Genomic DNA, 23,650 nt, shown 5'->3' with positions numbered 1-23,650 from the left:
CCAATCTACTGAGTACGCAAGTAAAATTCCACTTTAAAAATCATTAACTGACACTTCCCATTGACAATGGGCATCATATGTGAGACAAGACGAGCAAGATTTCTGTGATCTGACACTAGCTACAAGCTGCAAAACTAAGATTGCAAACATCTGCCAAAACACCAGTGCTCTGTCAAACTCTTCCCGCAGTATCATATCTCCCATTTCATTTTCACCTACATCCTCTTCATTTCCATAATATTGTCCTCAAGTACATTGCCCTTGTATAGGCACTCTATATACTCCCTCCACCTTTCTGTTTTCCCTTCTTTGCTTAGAACTGGGTTTCCATCTGAGTTCTTGATATTCATACAAGTGGTTCTCTTTTCTCCAAAGGTCTCTTTAATTTTCCTGTAGGCAGTATCTATCTTACCTCTAGTGAGATAACCCTCTACATCCTTACATTTGTCCTCCAGCCATCCCTGCTTAGCCATTTTGCACTTCCTGTCGATCTCGTTTTTGAGACGTTTGTATTCCTTTTTGCCTGCTTCATTTACTGCATTTTTATATTTTCTCCTTTCATCAATTAATTCAATATTTCTTCTGTTACCCAAGGATTTCTACTAGCCCTCATCTTTTTACCTACTAGGTCCTCTGCTGCCTTCACTACTTCATCTCTCAAAGCTACCCATTCTTCTTCTACAGTATTTCTTTCCCCCATTCTTGTCAATTGTTCCCTTATGCTCTCCCTGAAACTCTGTACAACCTCTGGTTTAGTCAGTTTATCCAGATCCCATCTCCTTAAATTCCCACCTTTTTGCAGTTTCTTCAGTTTTAATCTACAGTTCATAACCGATAGATTGTGGTCAGGGTCCACAACTGCCCCTGGAAATGTCTTACAATTTAAAACCTGGTTCCTAAATCTCTGTCTTACCATTATGTAATCTATCTGAAACCTGTCAGTATCTCCAGGCTTCTTCCATGTATACAACCTTCTTTTATGATTCTTGAGCCAAGTGTTAGCTATGATTAAGTTGTGCTCTGTGCAAAATTCTATCAGGCGGCTTCCTCTTTCATTTCTTAGCCCCAATCCATATTCATCTTCTATGTTTCCTTCTCTCCCTTTTCCTACTACCGAATTCCAGTCACCCATGACTATTAAATTTTCGCCTCCGTTCACTATCTGAATAATTTCTTTTATTTCATCATACATTTCTTCAATTTCTTCATCATCTGCAGAGCTAGTTGGCATATAAACTTGTACTACTGTAGTAGGCGTGGGCTTCGTGTCTATCTTGGCCACAATAATGCGTTCACTATGCTGTTTGTAGTAGCTTACCCGCACTCCTATTTTTTTTATTCATTATTAAACCTACTCCTGCATTACCCCTATTTGATTTTGTATTTATAACCCTGTAATCACCTGACCAAAAGTCTTGTTCCTCCTGCCACCGAACTTCACTAATTCCTACTATATCCAACTTCAACCTATCCATTTCCCTTTTTAAATTTTCTAACCTACCTGTCCGATTAAGGGATCTGACATTCCACGCTCCGATCCGTAGAACGCCAGTTTTCTTTCTCCTGATAACGACATCCTCTTGAGTAGTCCCCGCCCGGAGATCCGAATCAGGGACTATTTTACCTCTGGAATATTTTACCCAAGAGGACGCCATCATCATTTAATCATACAGTAAAGCTGCATGCCCTCAGGAAAAATTACGGCCGTAGCTTCCCCTTGCTTTCAGCCGTTCGCAGTACCGGCACAGCAAGGCTGTTTTGGTGAGTGTTACAAGGCCAGATCAGTCAATCATCCAGACTGTTGCCCCTGCAACTACTGGAAAGGCTGCTGCCCCTCTTCAGGAACCACACGTTTGTCTGGCCTCGCAACAGATACCCCTCCGTTGTGGTTGCACCTACGGTACGGCTATCTGTATCGCTGAGGCACGCAAGCCTCCCCACCAACGGCAAGGTCCATGGTTCTTGGGGGGAGTTGGTTGGTTGGTTGTTTGGGGAAGGAGACCAGACAGCGTGGTCATCGGTCTCATCGGATTAGGTAAGGAAGTCGGCCGTGCCCTTTCAGAGGAACCATCCCGGCATTTGCCTGGAGTGATTTAGGGAAATCACGGAAAACCTAAATCAGGATGGCCGGACGCGGGATTGAACCGTCGTCCTCCCGAATGCGAGTCCAGTGTCTAACCACTGCGCAACCTCGCTCGGTCTTGGGGGGAGTATAAGCACGGCTGCACCTGTCCATACATTTGCTGAGCAAAGAGCTCAAGCTCCTATCAGTTAATCAGATATGCATGAGTTATTGTTCAGTTAGAAAGGGGAGACTTCATAGAGAAACAAAGGAGAATGGCAGGTAACTATGTGGCATAACTGCAGCATGAATGGTAAAAGTGTCTGAAACTAGTTGCTTGTAAAATCCTGAGAGATAGACTGATTAAAAAAATGATTGTTTGATTCACCTGTACTGGTGTCTCAAAAAATAGTGTGTTACAAAATTATGCCCTGAGGGCAGATATTGACTCACCTCTCACCTTAATGGTTGTACAGTTTCTATAAAGAATATCTCAAGACGAATCAATCCTACTGTATTTAGTTAAACACAATAATGATGATAATTTTCTTCATTTTATGTAAGAGCTCCTTCAAACTCCTGCCATAAGTACTTTGTAGTTTACAGAGAAGAGTAATGTGGACATACTGAGAAACAAAACTGGAACAAGGACACATTGAGGAAGACATCACGTAATGCAATATATGAAGTGGTTTATGGCATAATAGTGTAAGTCAGATTTTGATGAAAATGAGTTACGTTCTATGTTATATAACGGAAACCGCACTCTTTTGGATGCCACAATGATGTATGTCGTCGTATGCACAATATCATCACAGATGGCACCACAAGTTTTACTACAAAATGGTTTGTATGATACATGTTATGGCAAAGTGAGGTATGTCTGAATGCTCTGCGATACCATGAAACAAAATCAGATTTTCTGTTTACATGTTGTGGCAAAGTAAAGCAAGGCTGACTTGCACCACATTGCCATGAAACATAATTATATTTTCTGTTCCACCATCAGGTGGTTTTCATTTCTGTGTTATTATTAGTATTATTTTGGAGGAAATTTTGTTTGATGTATTTTTGTGTTAATTCAAACTGAAATTCGTGCAACTTATACACAATTATGATGATAATACTAATATAACTTAATTATGCTCAAGAATTATTAATACAAAGTGAAATACATCGGATTTACCATAATTATAGTGATAATATAAATATTACTGCACTTAATTTATGCTTCAGTATTAACACTATCTCTTACTAGACTCAATATCCATATACATACATAGGCTTCTCTGTACAATGTTTCATAAATATTCAGTTTCTCAAAATGAGCAAACATGACTTTGATCATTATGCCACAAACCCCTTCACATATGTGATTGTACTGGGAGAAATACTGTGTGTGAAAAATTATGTCAGATTCTTACCTTCCCCAGCATCAGTTTCATCTCCCAGTGATCCTGAATTGGACTGTAGATTGTAGGCTTTCTTCGGTGTAACTGACCATGAGTACAATGGGTCATACAGTAAAACCTCCAGTATTGTTAATATAGTTTCTTGATTTTGACGCAGCACAGACATTGTTTTTTCACAACATCTGCAATAGATAAGATGAAAAAATAGATTAGATAGTTGTAAGCAGCAAAAACAGAGGATTAACCAAGGGTTACACTTTTTCTACTAAATGTCACCTCCTGAAAACGCCTTCAACTCCAGATGCCCCCATTCCATCAACAATATCTCTAGTAAGTCGAAAAGGTACAGTTTCTGGTGTTGGCAGTATGCGTCCCATTTCAAAAGCAATACCTGAAGAGTATGAAAGACACATGAGTATTAAGTAACACAACATCCAAAGCTAAAGTTACACACACATACACAAGAGGAAGGATAAACTTCCAAGGAAATAAGTGTAAAACAGCAATAATAATCAACTTTTGTATGTCAGACTGTTCAAGAATGGCTTTGAAAGTACAATACAAATTTGAAATGAGTAAATACAATCACTCACTAATTAAAAAACAAACTGAACGAAAACATACACAAACAAACAAACACACACACACACACACACACACACACACACACACACACACGAAAGTTCCAACACTGAGCTACAATATTGAAGTTCTTGCATATAGTCCTGTTCATTTTATTATTTATCTTTAAACAGACAATAAGTAATTGTAGTGCATTACTTCACACTGTTTGTGACACAGAAGTGAAAAAAGAAATCAGAATAAATTATGCATATAGCTCTTTTAGCACATTGCGACTGGTGGTGGATGAGGGGATCTTTCACTTGATTGACATGGGAATCACTAATCCATTCAAGGTTCATCAGGAGATGAGGAATATAGACAAAATAAAGTGCACTCTTGCCAGTTTCTCGTAAAGTTAGGCGATTCTCTTGTGATACACAGCAATGCACATTAAAAAACTGATGTTTCTTCTCATCTTGCATTGGAGCAGACACAGATTCCACCTGAAAAAATCAGCCAATAAGTGTCAGCAATTCTTGCTGATATCAGTTATAGCCAGATGGGAAAAAAAGAGTGCAAAACATGAGCTATTTTGATGGTGTTGTTACTGTAATATTGCTCTTCATACATCTGAGTGTTAGGTGTGTGTAAGAATGGTACAATCCCCCCCCCCCCCCCCAAGAATAAAAACAGAGCTAAGCAACAGTATTCTGTATATCTGATTTTTATAATATATTCTAAAATATTCTTATGAATAGTCATACCAGGTTTTATTGTTTTATATAAGAATTTGTTCAAATTTATTTAATTAATAAAAGCTATTACTTTTTAAATATGTGATAAAATAGGTAGCACAACTGCCCAGCCATCTGTTTGATGTCAGTTTTGAATGCATTAAAATGTACCTGCTTTTCCAACTAAGTTATTCAGCTGTTGTTTACATACCAATTTATATTCCACAGGGGAAATATTGGAGGGAAGAAATATTTGTCTTTGTGCATATGAAGACCTCTTGTACTACAGACATTGTAACACTAAGACGGATCTGCAAACCAAAATTGTGCACCATCTGCTAAACTACAGAAGCACTAACATATAAGGAAATTTTTTTAAACTTTCTCAATATTTGTGAACCAATATTCCCACATTTGTTGGCAGGTTCTTAAGGATTTCATACTAAACTTTGAAACACTTCTTGTGTTTTAGAAAGAAGTGCCATTTATATGAGAAATTTGGTATACATAACTGTTCATAATGTCCTTTTATTATTGGTGACAAATGTCACTAAACAGTGAGGGTACAGCAATGAGTGGATGGAAATATTCTGAGGTCTTTGAAAGAGGGCTTAGTATGATGATGGTACTTTTACTTACTGGTCACTTTTACAGAATTAATGCTTTATCAAGCTTCAGTAACATAAACAAAACAGTTTGCAGGTCAACATAAAAGAGACTTCTGTGTAAGAAATATGCAACAAGTATATCAAAATTTCACTTCATTTGCACCTCAAAACTGAAAACCTGATTAAGGGAGTACCAGCCAGAGAGGTGACTATTACTATCAACATCTTGGGTATGTATATAACTATTATTATTCTTCTGTGTATAACAGATTTTGCTAGATTTAGAAGTAAAATTTTCTTTCTGGTCCAGTATCACTATCTTGAGTTACCTGGTATGGTCAAACTTGAGATCTGGCACGAAATACTTGTCAGCAGAAAATTGTACAATTTGGTGGGCCTTTAATGTCTTTCAGCTATAATTTTTGTGGGTCATGAAAAAACCAAACACTGACACTATAACTTAACTTAGGAGACAGACTCAAGAAGATGCAATCCATATTTATTACATCTGTGTTTTTAGAAAATGCTTTTGACAATGTTGACTGGAAAACTTTTTGAAATCATGAGTAAAATACAGGGAGCAAAATGTCATCTACAATTTGAAGAGAATGCAATTGGGCATCAACAGGAAGCAGTAGCAGAAGGTGAATAGCCTATCTGCCATGTTCTTCGATCTGCATAGAGAGCAAATGGTAGAGGTAACTACAATATTCCTCTGTTTAGACTCAGGCAAACAAGTAGTTGCAAATCCACACTGTCCCAGAAAGTAATGTTCATTTTTGCTAAACAGGCAAGCATCAGTTCAGGCAAGAGAAAAAGAACAATTGAAAAACCATCTGCAAATAATGAACACTGAAATGGTGTCTACTCTATGAATATTATACTCTTATGAACACAGTACACAAAGTGGCACTTATAACGCTGACCAGAGTCTCATCGATCTCTTCAGCAATTTGGCCTGACGAGCCAGACTTCAATTCTGTAGCCAAAATACCATTCCGTAAAGAAGGATTTTATAATAATAGGGAAAGGATCCTTGAAACACCATTCAAGTACCTGTTGCATGATGATGTACTACCAATTGGTACTCTAATATCTGGCCGTTCATTGGCTAGTCCTGTTTCTGGAACTATGTTCATGTCCTGCAAGCTGCCTGCCCTTGGCCCACAGCAGCTCCTCCCTTCAAAGATTGTTTACACACATTGCTAATACATCACATGTCTGGGTCCCGAACTGATTACAATAAATCTGTCTACATGCTAAATTCTAGCAAACACCACTAAGGACACCATCATCATTCACAGGCGATGCACGTAGTAGTAACAGTGATGCTGCTATTGAGGGAACCGGCCATGACAAGCCTGTGGATATTTCTACAACTGCTTTCTACTTAAGTCGTGGCTCAGCCTGCAGCAGGCAGTTGCAGGTGCATGTCAGCTCTTCGCTAAGATCCAGGCCACGTACGGCAGTCAGTCACTCATCTGTTGAAGCATTCCTGCCGAGTCTACTCTGTATCACTTAGCAGATACTAGCAATCTTCCTCGCACTCAGTGCTTCCACAAACAATGACTGTGTACTTGGCTAGTGTGACTATTGGACAGAAGTTTCTAATGACTTTGGTTGGTACTCACCTCCCATCAAGAATGATTGTTACAGTTGTTGTTGTCTTATGTGAAACTTAACTTTTCTGTGTAGTAATGCTCAATAAAAGTGTGTTGCCAGACTACCTGGGGAATTGTCAATCTTAAATCGTGCATGCAGTTAAAACAACAGATACAAATGATGGCAATGCGGATAGTTCAGCCCCAAAGTGATAGCATCTTGTCCACGACAAAAGATGGTGATGAGGATAAACATTCACTTGCTCCAGCACCAGCTTCAGGTTTGTGTCGTGTATTTCATCCTCCACCTTTTCCCAGCCTCGCCAGCTCCCTCTAGTACCACTGAAATCATTCCCTCATGTCTTAACAGATGTCCTAGCCTTCTGTCCTGTCAGTGTTTTCCACATATTCCTTTCCTCTCCAATTCTGCGCAGAACCTCCTCGCTCATTACCTCATCAATCCACCTAATGTTCAAAATTCTTTTGTAGCACCACATCTCAGATTCTTCAATTTTCTTCTGTTCCGGTTTTCCTACAGTCCATGTTTCACTACCACACAATGCTGTGCTCCTGGTGCACATTCTCACAAATTTCTTCCTCAGATTAAGGCGTATGTTTGACTATAGTAGACCTCTCTTGGCCAGGAATGCCCTTTTTTTCCATCGCTTGTTTGCTCTTCATGTCCTCCTCGCTCCGTCTGTCACTGGTTATTTTACTGCCTAGGTAGCAGAATTCCACTACTTTATATACTTCCTGACCATCATCCTGATGTTAAATTTCTCACTGTTCTCATTTCTGCTACTTCTCATTACGTTCGTCTTTCTTTGATTTACTCTAATCCATATTCCGTACTCATTAGATGGTTCATTCCATTTAGCAGATCATGTAATTCTTCTTCACTTTCACTCAGGATAGCAATGTCACCAGCGACTTGTATCACTGACATCCTTTCACCTTGAATTTTAATTCCATTCCTGAACATTTATTTTTATCATTGCTTCTTCCATGCACAGATTGAACAGTAGGGGAGAAAGACTACATCCCTGTCTTACATCCTTTTTAATCTGAGCACTTTATTCTTGGCCGTCCACTCTTATTATTTCCTCTTGGCTTTTATACATATTGTGTATTACCTGCCTCTCCCTATAGCTCACCCCTGTTTTTCTCAGAATTTCGAACATCTTGCACAATTTTACATTGTCGAACGCTTTTTCCAGGTTGACAGATCCTATGAACGAGTCTTGATTTTTCTTTAATCTTGCTTCCATTATCAACTGCAATGCCAGAAATGCCTCTCATGCCTTTACCTTTTCTAAAGCCAAACTGATCGTCATCTAGCATATCTTCAATTTTCTTTTCCATTCTTCTGTATATTATTCTTGTCTGCAACTTGTATGCATGAGCTGTTAAGCTGACTGTACAATAATTCTCACAGTTGTCAGCTCTTGCAGTTTTCGCAATTGTGTGGATGATATTTTTCCGAAAGTCGGATGGTGTCACCAGACACACACATTCTTCACACCAACATGAATAGCCGTTTTGTTGCCACTTCCCCCCAATGATTTTCGAAATTCTGATGGAATGTTATCAATCCTTTCTGCCTTATTTGATCTTAAGTCCTCCAAAGCTCTCTAAACTTCAGCCTACCCTTCATCACTACTATATTGTGATCTGAGTCTGTATCGGCTCCTGGGTATGCCTTATATGCCTTACAATCCAGTGTCTAATTTTGGAATCTCTGTCTTACCATGATGTAATCTAACTGAAATCTTCCCGTATACTCGGCCTTTTCCAAGTTTATCTGCTCCTCTTGTGATTTTTGAACAGAGTATTTGCTATTAGTAGCTGAAATTTATTACAGAACTAAGCTAGTCTTCCTCCTCCCTCATTCCTTGTCCCAAGCCCATATTCTCCTGTAACCTTTTCTTCTGCTCCTTCCCCTACAACTGCATTCCAGTCTCCCATGACTATTAGATTTTCATATCCCTTTACATACTGTATTACCCTTTCAATATACCCATACACTTTCTCTATCTCTTCATCTTCAGCTTGCGAGGTTGGCATGTATACCTGAACTGTCGATGTTGGTGTTGGTTTGCTGTTGATTCTGATAAGAACAACCCTATCACTATACAGTTCACAGTAACACCCTTACCTTACTTTCCTTTTCATAAATAATCCAACTCTGGCTATACCATTTTCTGCTGCTGTTGATATTACCCTATATTCATCTGACCAGAAATCCTTGTCTACTTTCCATTTCACTTCACTGACCCCTATTATCTCTAGATTGAGCCTTTGCATTTCCCTTTTCAGATTTTCTAGTTTCCCTACTACATTCTAGCTTCTGACAGTCCATGGCCCAACTTGTAGGATGTTATCCTTTTGCTGATTATTCAGTCTTTTTCTGAAGGTCACCTCCCACTTGGCAGTTCCCTCCTGGAGATCCAAATGGAGGACTATTCCAGAATCTTTTGCCAATGGAGAGATCATCACGACACTTTTTCAATTACAGGCCACATGTCCTGGGGATAAACATTACTTGTCTTTAATGCAATGGTTTCCATTGTCTTCTGTAGCCTCATGCCGTTGATCATTGCTGATTCTTCTGCCTTTAGGGGCAGCTTCCCAAACCTAGGACAAGAGAGTGCCATGAACCTCTGTCCGCTCCTCCACCCTTTTTTACGAGGCCACCAGCAGAATGAGGGTGAACTCTTTATGCTGGAAGTCTTTGGCAGTCAATGCTGATTATTAGTCAAAATTTAAGCAGTGGTGGGTTTCAAACACGGGACCGAGGACTTTTGATTACTAATCAAAGACGCTGCCCCTAGACCATGGGTATTTACCAAGGTAGGGTACCAGCAGCATTTCCCAGTGTAGTCACCTGGCATAACAGCACTCAGACCTGGCTCCTGCCATGTCCCATCTGGCTGTTGCCATCTGGCTCAACCCAGTACTGCCTCACCCCCTTCAAGAAGATGCAGCCACGGTTGGGCGTCCTCAAAAGTGTGGCGCAACACCTCGTGCCTTCTTCTTCTTCTTCTTCTTCTGGACTTGTTTTTGTTGACTCCCTAGGTGCTTTTTCATTTTTTTGATCATGTAGTGTATATATTGCCCATGCTCCTATGCACAATGTCTCTAATGTTTGTGTAGGGTACTGTTAATAGTTTTCTTCCTCTTCTCATGTCATTGATGGCAGTTTTTCTTTTACATCATTTTTCATGTTACCTCAGGAATCTTTTTTTGTTACTCATCTTTTTCATTAGATTGCTCTAAAGCATGCTGTATCATGCACCATCTGGGTGCCTCGCATGCTCAGTTGGATGCTTAAGTCTGTGTGGTTTTCACATTTCATGCATTTTCAGCTGTCTTTGTTCTCCGTGCGTATATGCTTCCACAACTCAGCCCTATCCCCACCCTCCAAGCATGTCCTTTCCTCTTATCTACTGTCTTCATGCATTTTATTTTCCAGTGACTACTGTCCCACATGCTTCATGGCTGTGGCATCGTTGTGTTTCTGGCAGCTGCATCAGCTGAGCCCTGTCTCCCTGTGCCACCTATGCCTGCTGATACCATGACATCCCATTGCATATTGCATCAGTGGTTGAACTAGTTGAGTCCTGTTTACCAGAGCTGCTGGTTTCGAACTTCCATTGCAGTGTGACGCAAGCAGCCGCATTGGCCGAGCTCTGTCTCCCAGTGCTACCAGCGCCCTGAAAACCACCATACTGCCACCATGGCAGCTGCACTGATTGAGCCCTGTCTCTAAGTGCCGCCAGTGACTAGTGCGCCATTGCACTCGCAGCTGCATTGGTTGAACTCTTGTCTCTCAATGCTGTCTGCATCTTGTCCATGCCACATCTGTCAAGCAGTCTACAACGGTCTGTGCCTCCACTGCCAAAATTCTCCTACTCTTCTTTTCGTTTTATGCTTTCTTCACTGCCTGGACTGAGATGGTGATAGCACCTCTATAGATGTTGCTTCACAATCTCAGGTCCTGGGATCTAGGGAACAGGGTGGCAGCCCCCAAGCTCTGCCCTCTCACATAGATAATCTTTGCATTGACTTGACCCATGGGAGGTGCCCACTGGCACTAAAATCTCCTCCTCTGGTTGGCCTGGCTTCCCCGCCAAGAGACGCCTTGTACATCTTTTTCTTAAGGGGGAAGGAAGATCTAGTACCTGGCTGTCCAACAGCCACTCCTGTTTCTAGCACAGCTTCTGCGCTTTGCAGGTTACTTGCCTTTGGCCCACAGTGGTTCCTCCCTTTGGGGACTGTTTACTTGCCACACCATAAATTTGGATCATGTACTGATTACAATCTGTTGACAGGCTAAACACCAGCAGGCATCAACAGGGACCACTATCATCATTCATAGGCAGCGTGTACAGCAGCACTGCTATTGAGGGAAGTAGCTTGCATCTGCAGCTCCTCTGCCTGCTGTGTACTTAAGCAGTGGCTCAACCTCCAGCAGGCAGTTAAAGTTGCACCTCAGCTCTTCACTCAGCTCCACGCCACGCATGCCAACAGCCTTTGGCTGGCCATCTGTTTGAAAGTTTCTGCTGAGTCTACACCACACCGTGATGCAGCCCAGCAGCTCCCAGCAATCTGCCCAGGACTCAGTGTTTGTGTGAACACTGACTCTGAACTTTGCTAGTGTAATTACCAGACTGTTGTATTCACCTCTGATCAAGGACGATAATTTGAGTTGTTGCTACCTTATGTGGAATTTAACTTTTTTGTGTTGTGATGCTGAATAAAACTGTATGGTCAGACTACCTGGGGAATTGTCAATCTTAATTCATGTGTGTGCCATGAACCCTTTCCAGCCCAATGGGTCCATTTGGATCCATTACAGTTTTTGATGTTTCTGCAGTATCAATGAAAGCCCACTGTTCCACATGGCACTAATACAGTCTAGTGCATTCACTAGATCACCAGATGGCAGCATCAAAAGGATAATGTGTACTGTGACCATATGGACCTGACAGGAAAAAAATAATCAGGGTGTATATGTGGACAAGGAAAAAAATTTCCCAGATTTCTCCTGAATTTCCAGGTTAAAAATACACTTTCTCCCGGGTGAAAATACACTTTTTCCGTGTTAAGTGACAGTATCCTTTTCCTCGGAACTGTAAAACTTATCAGTTTATCGAGATTGCAACGCACTTTTGTAGGCCAGTCGTAGCTCATGTCACGTGATCTCGAAAGCCGATACAGCTGATATTCAAAGCATAGGACACGTCATGCAGTCAGCCAATAGCATTATCACTGTTAAGTAGCATGTACACACAAATAGGAAAAGTTAATGGTTTAAATTAATATACATAGTGTAGCTTTCACATACAATATTGGTATCAACGATTAATAAGCTGCAAGAGAAGCTAAACTTTCATGTGCAACGTTGATCTTCTTTGCGCGTGTTACACTTCAAGATACATCACAGAAATGTGCCAGCGAAATTTTTAATGACGACATAAATGTCTGATCTTCTGGGCTCGAAATTTTTCTAAATGGTCATCCTCAAAGAGTTGATTTTTAAATGAGAGTCAAACTCTCTGTGATTAAAGAAATTCATCGCACATAGTTCATCTTGCGTAAAAGGAAATTTACTTTGAAAGTAACGCTTTTCAATCAATCATTCGCAATATTTTCCCGCGACCTGTTAGAAAGAGGTTCGTTTCAGCAGTTGCCAGAGAGCACCAAACAACAGGCGTCACAGCGCTTGCACATCTACAATGACACAAGAAGTCCGTATGTTCGTACGTGTAAAACATTAAAAGATCTTACGTTATGTCATAAAAAAACAAGACATCAGAGGATATTCCAAGATCATCGGAACTTCATGAACTATAATAACGTGCATTTTCGGTTCTTTATTATGGCACAAGACGAATACATGCTCTTTTGAAATGCAGAGAACAGTTGAAACTAGCCAATAGTGTGGAATTAAACATTTCGTTACAAATAACTTGACTGCATCAGCGGAAAAGATTAATAAAAACCACATTTCTTTAACAAACCGACAAAAATAACTTCACTGCTCTGCAAGGCGATTAATGTTTGACTGAAATTGCCACCCAGGGCAGATACCCCGGTTCGCTCCCAGTGAATATGGCAGCTTGCGCGCGACAGTAAAATTTTTCCGAGTAGCATCTTGCTGCTACTGCTTATACAGCTAACAACCACACTTTTGTAGCCAGAAGCGCGAGAAGGTACTACATATGCGCAACTCAACCGCGCATGCGCATGGGCCCGCACGCAACTGCTCACATGAATCTGATGTAAACAGTTGTGACGTCACCCTCATCGGAGGCAATTTGTTGTTATAAAGCATTGCATAGTCTTCCTAAAGACTTTGACACATTTTGCTGCTGGCAGATGCTTGTATGAGCACTGTGTTTTGTTGTTGTACATGGCGCATTTCCTTTGCAACTTAAGTTTTATTTTAGTTTTTTTCTCTCACTCATGTTTTATTGCTGCAGTGTTATTCTGCAATAGCGGGATACAGTAATATCCTTTGTTTGAATATTATTTCTTACCAGTCAAAATAACAAAAATTTAACTGAAAACTAAAAGAAAAAATCCCGGAATTCTAAAAAAATTCCTGGGTTTTTCCCGGTTTTCTCCCAGATGAAAAAATTCCTGGGTTTTTCGCGGATCTCCCGGGTTGTATACACCCTGATAATGTACCAGTTAAAAAAACTGAAATCATGTTTAATGCAATGCTAGAAGAATTTACAGGTCAAAAATACTGTTTTCATTTTTTTCTAATTCAAAATAAAAATTGGGCCAGAGAGAGTTAAAATAATGGATACATGAGGTACATTCACCATTTTTGGTCAACAAGTACTATGGTGAAGTTACGCTTGCACAGGAAACTATGTTAGACTTTTTGTCTCCAGCAGGGTGCTATCACAATACTTACTGCAATACCTCAAGAACCCAGCTGGATAGAATTTTTGAGATTTTGAATTTCCATGACTCATATCAGAAGAGGACTGATTACCCACTCTAGTGTCTTCCCTACACCAATAACTTGTACTACATTGGCACACAGTTAGATTAGAAACTGCTTCTGAGGAATGGTATCAAAAGGCTTTTGGAAATCTAGAAATCCAGAATCATCTTGAGATCCCCAGGTGATAGCACTCATTACTTCGTGTAACTAAAATGACAGTGAAGTTTCAAAAGAATGATATTTCTGAATCTGTGCTAGTTATGTGTCAACAGACCAATGGATTTTGACAGCATGTGTTTGTGGCAGTAAAAATATTCAGTCATTGTAAGTCAACCTCACTAAACCACTACTGGATCTCTCATTTTTAGTACAGAAGTCACTATGTTAACTTCCCCTTTGAGTGAGATCCTGATTAACTCGATCTTCTTATGAATGGCATGGAACGATTAATACGCAAGTAATGATTTCTTCTTACCCTCCATAATAATATGGCAAGTTTTGCTATTGTAATGTGGAAGGCTGCAAGGTATCTGTTATACCATGGGACAAACAGCTTTCTGAGTTTAAAACAAATTCTGGGAAAGGCTGCACCAATAGCACAGTTAATCACCATAGTGATTGTGTGCTATGCTACACTTACAAGGAAGGCATACACAATAGCTGCTTCAATAGGATATACTGCATCAATATTCAACATTTATCTTTTATAAATGGAGTACAGGTCTTGACTGTTGTTAAGATGCAGTTTCTGTCAGTCACAAATATTAGACAAGGGCATTGCTCTATGTCTTACTCATCTTCTTCCTCTGTTTCTTTCTTTCTTTTTTAGTGTTCAAGTCACATTATGTGCAAAAAAGCTGGTACATTTGCCAATGCTCTCCTCCTTCCATGGCCATGGTCTTTTATTGATTGAATAACTACAGCATAAAACTTGTTCTTTTTAAGATGAAAGTCATTTAGGGTATAAAACGAATTTCATGAATGACTGAAGAGGATGTCTGCTAAGATAAGGACAGGTATACACTCGCACACACGCACATATCCATCCGCACATACACAGACACAAGCAGACATTTGTAAAGGCCTTTACAAATGTCTGCTTGTGTCTGTGTATGTGCGGATGGATATGTGCGTGTGTGCGAGTGTATACCTGTCCTTTTTTCCCCCTAAGGTAAGTCTTTCCGCTCCCGGGATTGGAATGACTCCTTACCCTCTCCCTTAAAACCCACATCCTTTCGTCTTTCCCTCTCCTTCCCTCTTTCCTGATGAAGCAACCGTTGGTTGCGAAAGCTTGAATTTTGTGTGTGTGTTTGTGTGTCTATCAACCCGCCAGCATTTTTGTTTGGTAAATCTCATCATCTTTGTTTTTAGATATATTTTTCCCTGCGCCAATGTTAAGTGCAACTTTCAACACAACACAATAATATAATATGAAGGAAGTTCTTCCCAATTTCTGTACGAAGTTTCTAAGATTTTCCTCCTTTCTTTTTCTGCAATTTGCAATGTTTAAATTTAACACACAATCTTCTCATAACAGGAAAAAGCTACCGTATTACGTTATGTTGCTTAATGGAAAACAAAGAATGCACAAAGCAAATTACATCTGATGATGGATGCTTTGGGACTTAAATGACTAGCGTAACACAATAAAGCATGAATATTTGTGAGTGGTGGCAATGATTTTTGTACCTAGCTCCTTATTACAATCTCTTCAACAAACAAAAATTTGTGGAGTAGGAAAAATGAATATTTATCTGAGGTACATGCCATGGGGAACCTAATTTAGAAATAAGTAACTGATCAATAAACAGCTCTTCATTCCAAGTAAAAATTAATTTAAATTAATTTAATTCATCATAATCAATGTTTTGGAAAGCCTTCAACTGAGGAATTTATGTTTTAAAAAACGAAAAACTGCACGAGTTCCATATATTTTCATGCTTAGCTCAATGTGTGTTTCGAGAATTTATTCTCATTTTCAAATGCCTTTGTTTACATTAATATTTTTTGTGTTGTTTTCCTGTGCAATTTTGTCTCTCTGGCACTGTAGTTGTAATTCTGAGATTGTACCGCAAACTGAAAATCAGACAACATAAATTTTGGGATGTCTTTTATATGCTACTGATAGAATCAAACTATATGGTTGCAGAGGCCTTTTCAAGTCCCAAACATCTATGATGTATATATGCAGACTGAAGCGATGAATGAAAATTTGTAACAAAGCTGGGATTCTAACCTAGGTCTTCTGCTCAAAAGGCTCATGCTCTAACAACTACATCACCCTGGCACAGTAGCTTTGCTCAACTGCACAGACTACCTCCCTCCTCAGTCCAAATTCCCATTCATATTTCAACCCACTTGGCATTCCCCCTAAACTCGAACTGCTTTGCACAGAGTCTCCAACTGTATTGGAATAGCATCTCAGCTTCAAACAAAATGGCAGATCCTGCCTGAAATCCAGGCATAGGTGCTTTAGTTAATTGAGAATTTTTTCTCTCTTGCTTTTTGTGGTGTGCATAAAATTCCAGTTTCTCCGTTAAGTCCACTGTTTGTGATTTCTGGAAGTGGTAGAGTATCTTAAGATTTTCTCCTATATTTTTGAATGGGTGTCTCTTATGTGTGTTGTTACTGCTGAGTTTATGAATTAGCTATGTGTGTAATAGTTGACATGTTTGGTGTACTTACTTTGAAATTTCCTGCGAATCTGTCCTATATGGAACCTCGAGCAAATTTTACATGTGGTTTTGTATATTCCTGAGTCTGAGAATTTATCTTTTATATTGAATATGGTGTGTGTTAATTTCTGCTGTAATTTGTGCAGAAACAACTTTCAAAACTCATTTCTTATTGACAGAATATGAAAAGTAATACAGCACCTGTATGAACCGTGAAGCCCCCATATTAAGACCACGACTTAAAGAACACAAGCAAGGATGTCGACTGAGACCTATAGTTAACAGTACAAAGATCACTGCATACAGAGTATCTCACAAAGTCAATCAGTCCCTAAAAAAGTATTTCACATATGAAAAAACATATACTTTACAAAAGAGTATCACACTAGTCACTGAAATAAAAGAAATACACATTCTAGATGGTGCTCATTTTATATCACTAGGCATCAAAAACATGTACTCAAAGAAGCCGTTGCAGTAACAATGGCCAATTTACTAAAAGCACAAAAAGTATTCAAAAGCTGAAACTATCAAACTGAACTAATCCTAAAGGACAATTACTTTTTTGCATTCAATGGTAATGTTTATTAACAACCAGATGGGATAGCCATGTGCTCGTCTGTATAAGGTACACTAGCAGATATTTTCATAAACCACCCATAACAGAAAATATTCAGCAGCTAGGAACCCTGCTTAACAAACAGTGTGCTACAAAAGATATGTAGATGATATCTTCATTTTAGTCAAAGGTGGCACCAATGACAAAATTTGTTTACTAATTTACACAAGAAAATAAACTAAAAAAAAAGAAACATTATTTTTTCTAGATTATGCACAGAAAATCACAAGTGGCATAATTTCAAGGTATACAGAAAAAAAGACAACTTCCAACAACACAATTTCTGCTACATCATGTCTCCCAGATGTACACAAGAAAGCTGCATACAAAACGATGGAACACCAAGCAAACAAAATTCCATAGACAACGAGGACATAGATAAATTCCATAGAATAACGAGAATATAGAGAATGAATTAGACATCTTTAAGCAAATATCAGTGGCTAATGACATCCCGAGCTCAATGACAGAAAAAACAGCAAAAAAGAAAGAAATTCCTGGCTCTTTAAATGGAACCAATAATACAATCAAATGTATGGTCAGCACAACTTATGTAGGTAAATTTTCTCAACAAATAGCAAACCTAAACAAGTCATATCAAATGAAAGTAACTTTCTACACAAATAACAGAAATTAATACACACCTTAAACAATGAAAAAGATAAATTCTCAGACTCAGGAATATACAAAATCACATGTAAAACTTGTCTGGCTACTACATAGGACAGACTGGCAGGAAATTTCCAAGTTAACACATAGAAGCCATCGACTGTTACACACACGTGAAGAAAAGTTAATATACAATTGGTTTCTTAAATATATTACAGCAAATGATACATTGCCAAACTCACAGCTTGGATTTCAGAAGGGTTCTGACACTGAGAAGGCTCTACAGATAGAGAGAGAATGTCCTTAGGTCATCATTCAATAAATTACAGGTTACTGGTATATTTTGTGACCCGCACAGGCTATCAACGTGTTAATCACAATATCCTTTAATCACAAACTTTTTCTTGTGTCTTTGTCCTGCATTGGCGCAGGGTTGGCGTGATTATTAACAGATATGGCATAGTTAGGTTTAAGGAAATGCTGGATGCCATTCCAGTCACCACACATATGCACCGTCCCCTCGCACAGGACAGAAAGTGTGTACCCCCAGCTGTCTTTGTGCAGTGTTGTTTACATAAAAGTGGACAAAAGTCTTCTAAATGTTTGTGAATCACATAACTGAGATTAAATTTGGTTATCAGCCCAGTATTCACCTAGTGGGACGTGGAAAGTGTCTCAAAACCACATCCAGGCTGGTCCCCAGACTGACACTTATCGGCAGATTCAATCCGGGACTGGTGCACCTCCCTGTCCTGGGAGCAGTGCTTTGACATCCACGACTATCCAGGCAGGTTTTTAAATAAATTAGAATATCATGGTGCAACAGGAAATGTTTCAAAAATGGTTCAAATTGTATGCCACTGGCAGGAACCAAAGGGTGTCTACCACATGAAAGAGATGTGTATTAAACTATCAGGCATTATCGAACTGAGAACTAATTCTTACATATATCAATGACCTATCATCAGTAACATTACCAAGTGCCAAGTTTGTTTTATTAGAAGGTGATACAAACATTGCAATAATTTTTCTTCTTCAGGTTCAGCAGCATAATGGATGTCAGATAATGACATGATTATTAGAAAGATGTACCAGAGTAACTGCTTATAATAATTATCTTTATTAATATAGACTGTTTTGGCATTTATTACCATTGTCAGGTACATAAAGAGTTTCGCGACATCTGTATTAAGTCATTAGTGAACTGTCTTATAACTATTGGTGTTTTGATTAGATGGTAAATGGCGTAAATATATTGAAAATAATACGTTAATTATGATCTGACAGTAGTTTGACAGTTCTGTTCTTATGAAGTTATATGTTTACAAAGATATCTTTGTGAACATATAACATCGTAAGAGCAGAACTACCAAACAACTATTAAACCATAAATAAAGAGTTATTTTCACTATATTTATGCCACTTACCATCTAATACCTCCCCCCATGAACCATAGACCTTGCCGTTGGTGGGGAGGCATGCATGCCTCAGCGATACAGATAGCCATACCATAGGTGCAACCACAACGGAGGGGTATCTGTTGAGAGGCCAGACAAACGTATGGTTCCTGAAGAGGGGGAGCAGCCTTTTCAATAGTTGCTGGGGCAACAGTCTGGATGATTGACTGATCTGGCCTTGCAACACTAACCAAAACGGCCTTGCTGTGCTGGTACTGCGAACGGCTGAAAGCAAGGGGAAACTAAAGCCGTAATTTTTTCCCTAGGGCATGCAGCTTTACTGTATGGATAAATGATGATGGCGTACTCTTGGGTAAAATATTCCAGAGGTAAAATAGTCCCCCATTAGGATCTCTGGGCGGGGACTACTCAGGACGCCGTCGTTATCAGGAGAAAGAAAACTGGCGTTCTACGGATCGGAGCGTGGAATGTCAGATCCCTTAATTGGGCAGGTAGGTTAGAAAATTTAAAAAGGGAAATGGATAGGTTAAAGTTGGATATAGTAGGAATTAGTGAAGTTCGGTGGCAGGAGGAACAAGACTTTTGGTCAGGTGAATACAGGGTTATAAATACAAAATCAAATAGGGGTAATGCAGGAGTAGGTTTAATAATGAATAAAACGATAGGAATGCGGGTAAGCTACTACAAACAGCACAGCGAAAGCATTGTTGTGGCCAAGATAGACACGAAGCCCACGCCTACGACAGTAGTACAAGTCTATATGCCAACTAGCTCTGCAGATGATGAAGAAATTGAAGAAATGTATGATGAAATAAAAGAAATTATTCAGATTGTGAAGGGAGACGAAAATTTAATAGTCATGGGTGACTGGAATTCGAGTGTAGGAAAAGGGAGAGAAGGAAACATAGTAGGTGAATATGGATTGGGGGACAGAAATGAAAGAGGAAGCCGCCTTGTAGAATTTTGCACAGAGCACAACATAATCATAACTAACACTTGGTTTAAGAATCATGAAAGAAGGTTGTATACATGGAAGAACCCTGGAGATACTGGAAGGTATCAGATAGATTATATTATGGTAAGACAGAGATTTAGGAACCAGGTTTTAAACTGTAGGATATTTCCAGGGGCAGATGTGGACTCTGACCACAATCTATCGGTTATGAACTGTAGATTAAAACTGAAGAAACTGCAAAAAGGTGGGAATTTAAGGAGATGGGACCCGGATAAACTGACTAAAACAGAGGTTGTACAGAGTTTCAGGGAGAGCATACGGGATCAATTGACAAGAATGGGGGGAAGAAATACAGTAGAAGAAGACTGGGTAGCTTTGAGGGATGAAGTAGTGAAGGCAGCAGAGGATCAAGTAGGTAAAAAGACGAGGGCTAGTAGAAATCCTTGGGTGACAGAAGAAATATTGAATTTAATTGATGAAAGGAGAAAATATAAAAATTCGGTAAATGAGGCAGGCAAAAAGGAATACAAACGTCTCAAAAATGAGATCGACAGGAAGTGCAAAATGGCTAAGCAGGCATGGCTAGGGGACAAATGTAAGGATGTAGAGGCTTATCTCACTAGGGGTAAGATAGATACTGCCTACAGGAAAATTAAAGAGACCTTTGGAGAAAAGAGAACGACTTGTATGAATATCAAGAGCTGAGATTGAAACCCAGTTCTAAGCAAAGAAGGGAAAGCAGAAAGGTGGAAGGAGTATATAGAGGGTCTATACAAGGGCGATGTACTTGAGGGCAATGTTATAGAAATGGAAGAGGATGTAGATGAAGATGAAATGGGAGATATGATACTGCGTGAAGAGTTTGATAGAGCACTGAAAGACCTAAGTCGAAACAAGGCCCCGGGAGTAGACAACATTCCATCAGAACTACTGACAGCCTCGGGAGAGCCAGTCCTGACAAAACTCTTACCATCTGGTGAGCAAAATGTATGAGACAGGGAAAATACCTTCAGACTTCAAGAAGAATATAATAATTCCAGTCCCAAAGAAAGCAGGCATTGACAGATGTGAAAATTACCGAACTATCAGTTTAATAAGTCACGGCTGCAAAATACTAACGCGAATTCTTTACAGACGAATGGAAAAACTAGTAGAAGCTGACCTCGGGGGAGATCAGTGAGGCAATACTGACCCTACGACTTATTATAGAAGCTAGATTAAGAAAAGGCAAACCTACGTTTCTAGCATTTGTAGACTTAGATAAAGCTTTTGACAATGTTGACTGGAATACTCTCTTTCAAATTCTGAAGGTGGCAGGGGTAAAATACAGGGAGCAAAGGGCTATTTACAATTTGTACAGAAACCAGATGGCAGTTATAAGAGTCGAGGGACGTGAAAGGGAAGCAGTGGTTGGGAAGGGAGTGAGACAGGGTTGTAGCCTCCCCCTGATGTTGTTCAATCTGTATATTGAGCAAGCAGTAAAGGAAACAAAAGAAAAATTTGGAGTAGGTATTAAAATCCATGGAGAAGAAATAAAAACTTTGAGGTTCGTCAATGACATTGTAATTCTGTCAGAGACAGCAAAGGACTTGGAAGAGCAGTTGAACGGAATGGACAGTGTCTTGAAAGGAGGATATAAGATGAACATCAACAAAAGCAAAATGAGGATAATGGAATGTAGTCGAATTAAGTCGGGTGATGCTGAGGGAATTAGATTAGAAAATGAGACACTTAAAGTAGTAAAGGAGTTTTGCCATTTGGGGAGCAAAATAACTGATGATGGTCGAAGTAGAGAGGATATAAAATGTCGACTGGCTATGGCAAGGAAAGTGTTTCTGAAGAAGAGAAATTTGTTAACATCGAGTATAGATTTAAGTGTCAGGAAGTCATTTCTGAAAGTATTTGTATGGAGTGTAGCCATGTATGGAAGTGAAACATGGACGAGAAATAGTTTGGACAAGAAGAGAATAGAAGCTTTCGAAATGTGGTGCTACAGAAGAATGCTGAAGATTAGATGGGTAGATCACATAACTAATGAGGAGGTACTGAATAGGATTGGGGAGAAGATGAGTTTGTGGCACAACTTGACTAGAAGAAAGGATCGGTTGCTAGGACATGTTCCAAGGCATCAAGGGATCACTAATTTAGTATTGGAGGGCAGCGTGGAGGGTAAAAATCGTAGAGGGAGACCAAGAGATGAATACACTAAGCAGATTCAGAGGGATGTAGGCTGCAGTACGTACTGGGAGATGAAGAAGCTTGCACAGGATAGAGTAGCGTGGAGAGCTGCATCAAACCAGTCTCAGGACTGAAGACCACCATCTAATCGAAATATTGACAGTTACAAGACAGTTCACTAATGACTTAATATGGATATCACAAAACTCTGACATACCTGACAATGGAAATAAATGCCAAAACAGTCTCTTGTTAACAAAAATTAATTATTATAAGCAGCTATTCTGGTGCATCTTTCTAATAATTCTAATATTGCAATAAATAGCAAATGAAGTAGAGACTCAGAGAGATCGGTTAATGAAATTTTCATGGATATTAATATACAGTTCCTGGCCAATTCGTTGTCACTACACTTTGAAAAAACATACTAGACTCAATTTTGAACTTGTAAGAGCCCCCAATCATATGCCTCAAACATTAAGGCTATATATACTTTCATTACATAAAGTTACATGGGATAAATTTTTGGGGTAACTCATCAGTCCAAGCTAATGCTTCCCACATCCAAAAATGTGTAATATGAACTATTTGTGGTGTGAGCTCAAAAACATCAGGCTGAGGAACTGGCAGTACTAACTCCTGCTACACAATATACTGGTTGTTCAAAAATATGTTGGCCATACTCAAAATATGGACTAACACAAGAAAAAATGTGCAGTAAACATGGCTGCTAAAATGGATATCATAAGAGTTATAAGCAGCTATCCTGTAGAAGATATAGTTTTTACACTACCGGAAGATGAAGAAGCACTCATCTCTCTTAATGTGTGCACTTTATAGCCCATGTTTACTGGACATACTACCACCTCTCAAAATATGAAGTACTTTTTTAAACACCCTGTATTTATTCCTTAATGAAAGTTGTCATTAGTAATATATCTGTTTTTCAAACCAACAACTCAGTTTCTGGAATGAATACTAGAAACAAGAATAATCATCACAAAGATTTAAAGCCACTTACTTTGGTCCAGAAAAGTGTCAATTACTCGAGAACATACATTTTCAATACCTTGCAGCAGCCATAAAAAGTTTAACTACTAATGAAGCATAGTTTATTATACTGTGAGTATTGTGTACAATTTGGCTTCTGTACAAATTCAGTGCATTCATGTGATCACTGTAAACAAGTGTTGTAAAATGATTTTTCTATTTGATGGTGCAGCCTAATAATTACCACATGCACCTCAGTATATT

At 39.2% G+C, this 23,650-nt stretch overlaps 1 protein-coding gene across 1 annotated transcript in view; it reads right to left on the bottom strand.

The window, feature by feature from the left end:
* The window catches only part of LOC124591556 (serine-protein kinase ATM-like), a 456,741-nt gene that overhangs the window by 9,052 nt on the left and 424,039 nt on the right, over positions 1-23,650 (bottom strand). The window contains exons 44-45 of the mRNA XM_047131742.1: positions 3,751-3,865; positions 3,487-3,656 (exon numbers count right to left, since the gene is read on the bottom strand). Of these exons, the coding sequence (XP_046987698.1) occupies positions 3,487-3,656; positions 3,751-3,865 (285 nt within the window). The remainder of the gene's footprint in view (positions 1-3,486; positions 3,657-3,750; positions 3,866-23,650) is intronic.

Source organism: Schistocerca americana, chromosome 2 (assembly GCF_021461395.2).
Source record: "Schistocerca americana isolate TAMUIC-IGC-003095 chromosome 2, iqSchAmer2.1, whole genome shotgun sequence".
NCBI lineage: Eukaryota > Metazoa > Arthropoda > Insecta > Orthoptera > Acrididae > Schistocerca > Schistocerca americana.
The sequence above is the reverse complement of the archived record's forward strand: the minus strand, read 5'-3'. Positions and strand labels throughout refer to the sequence as shown.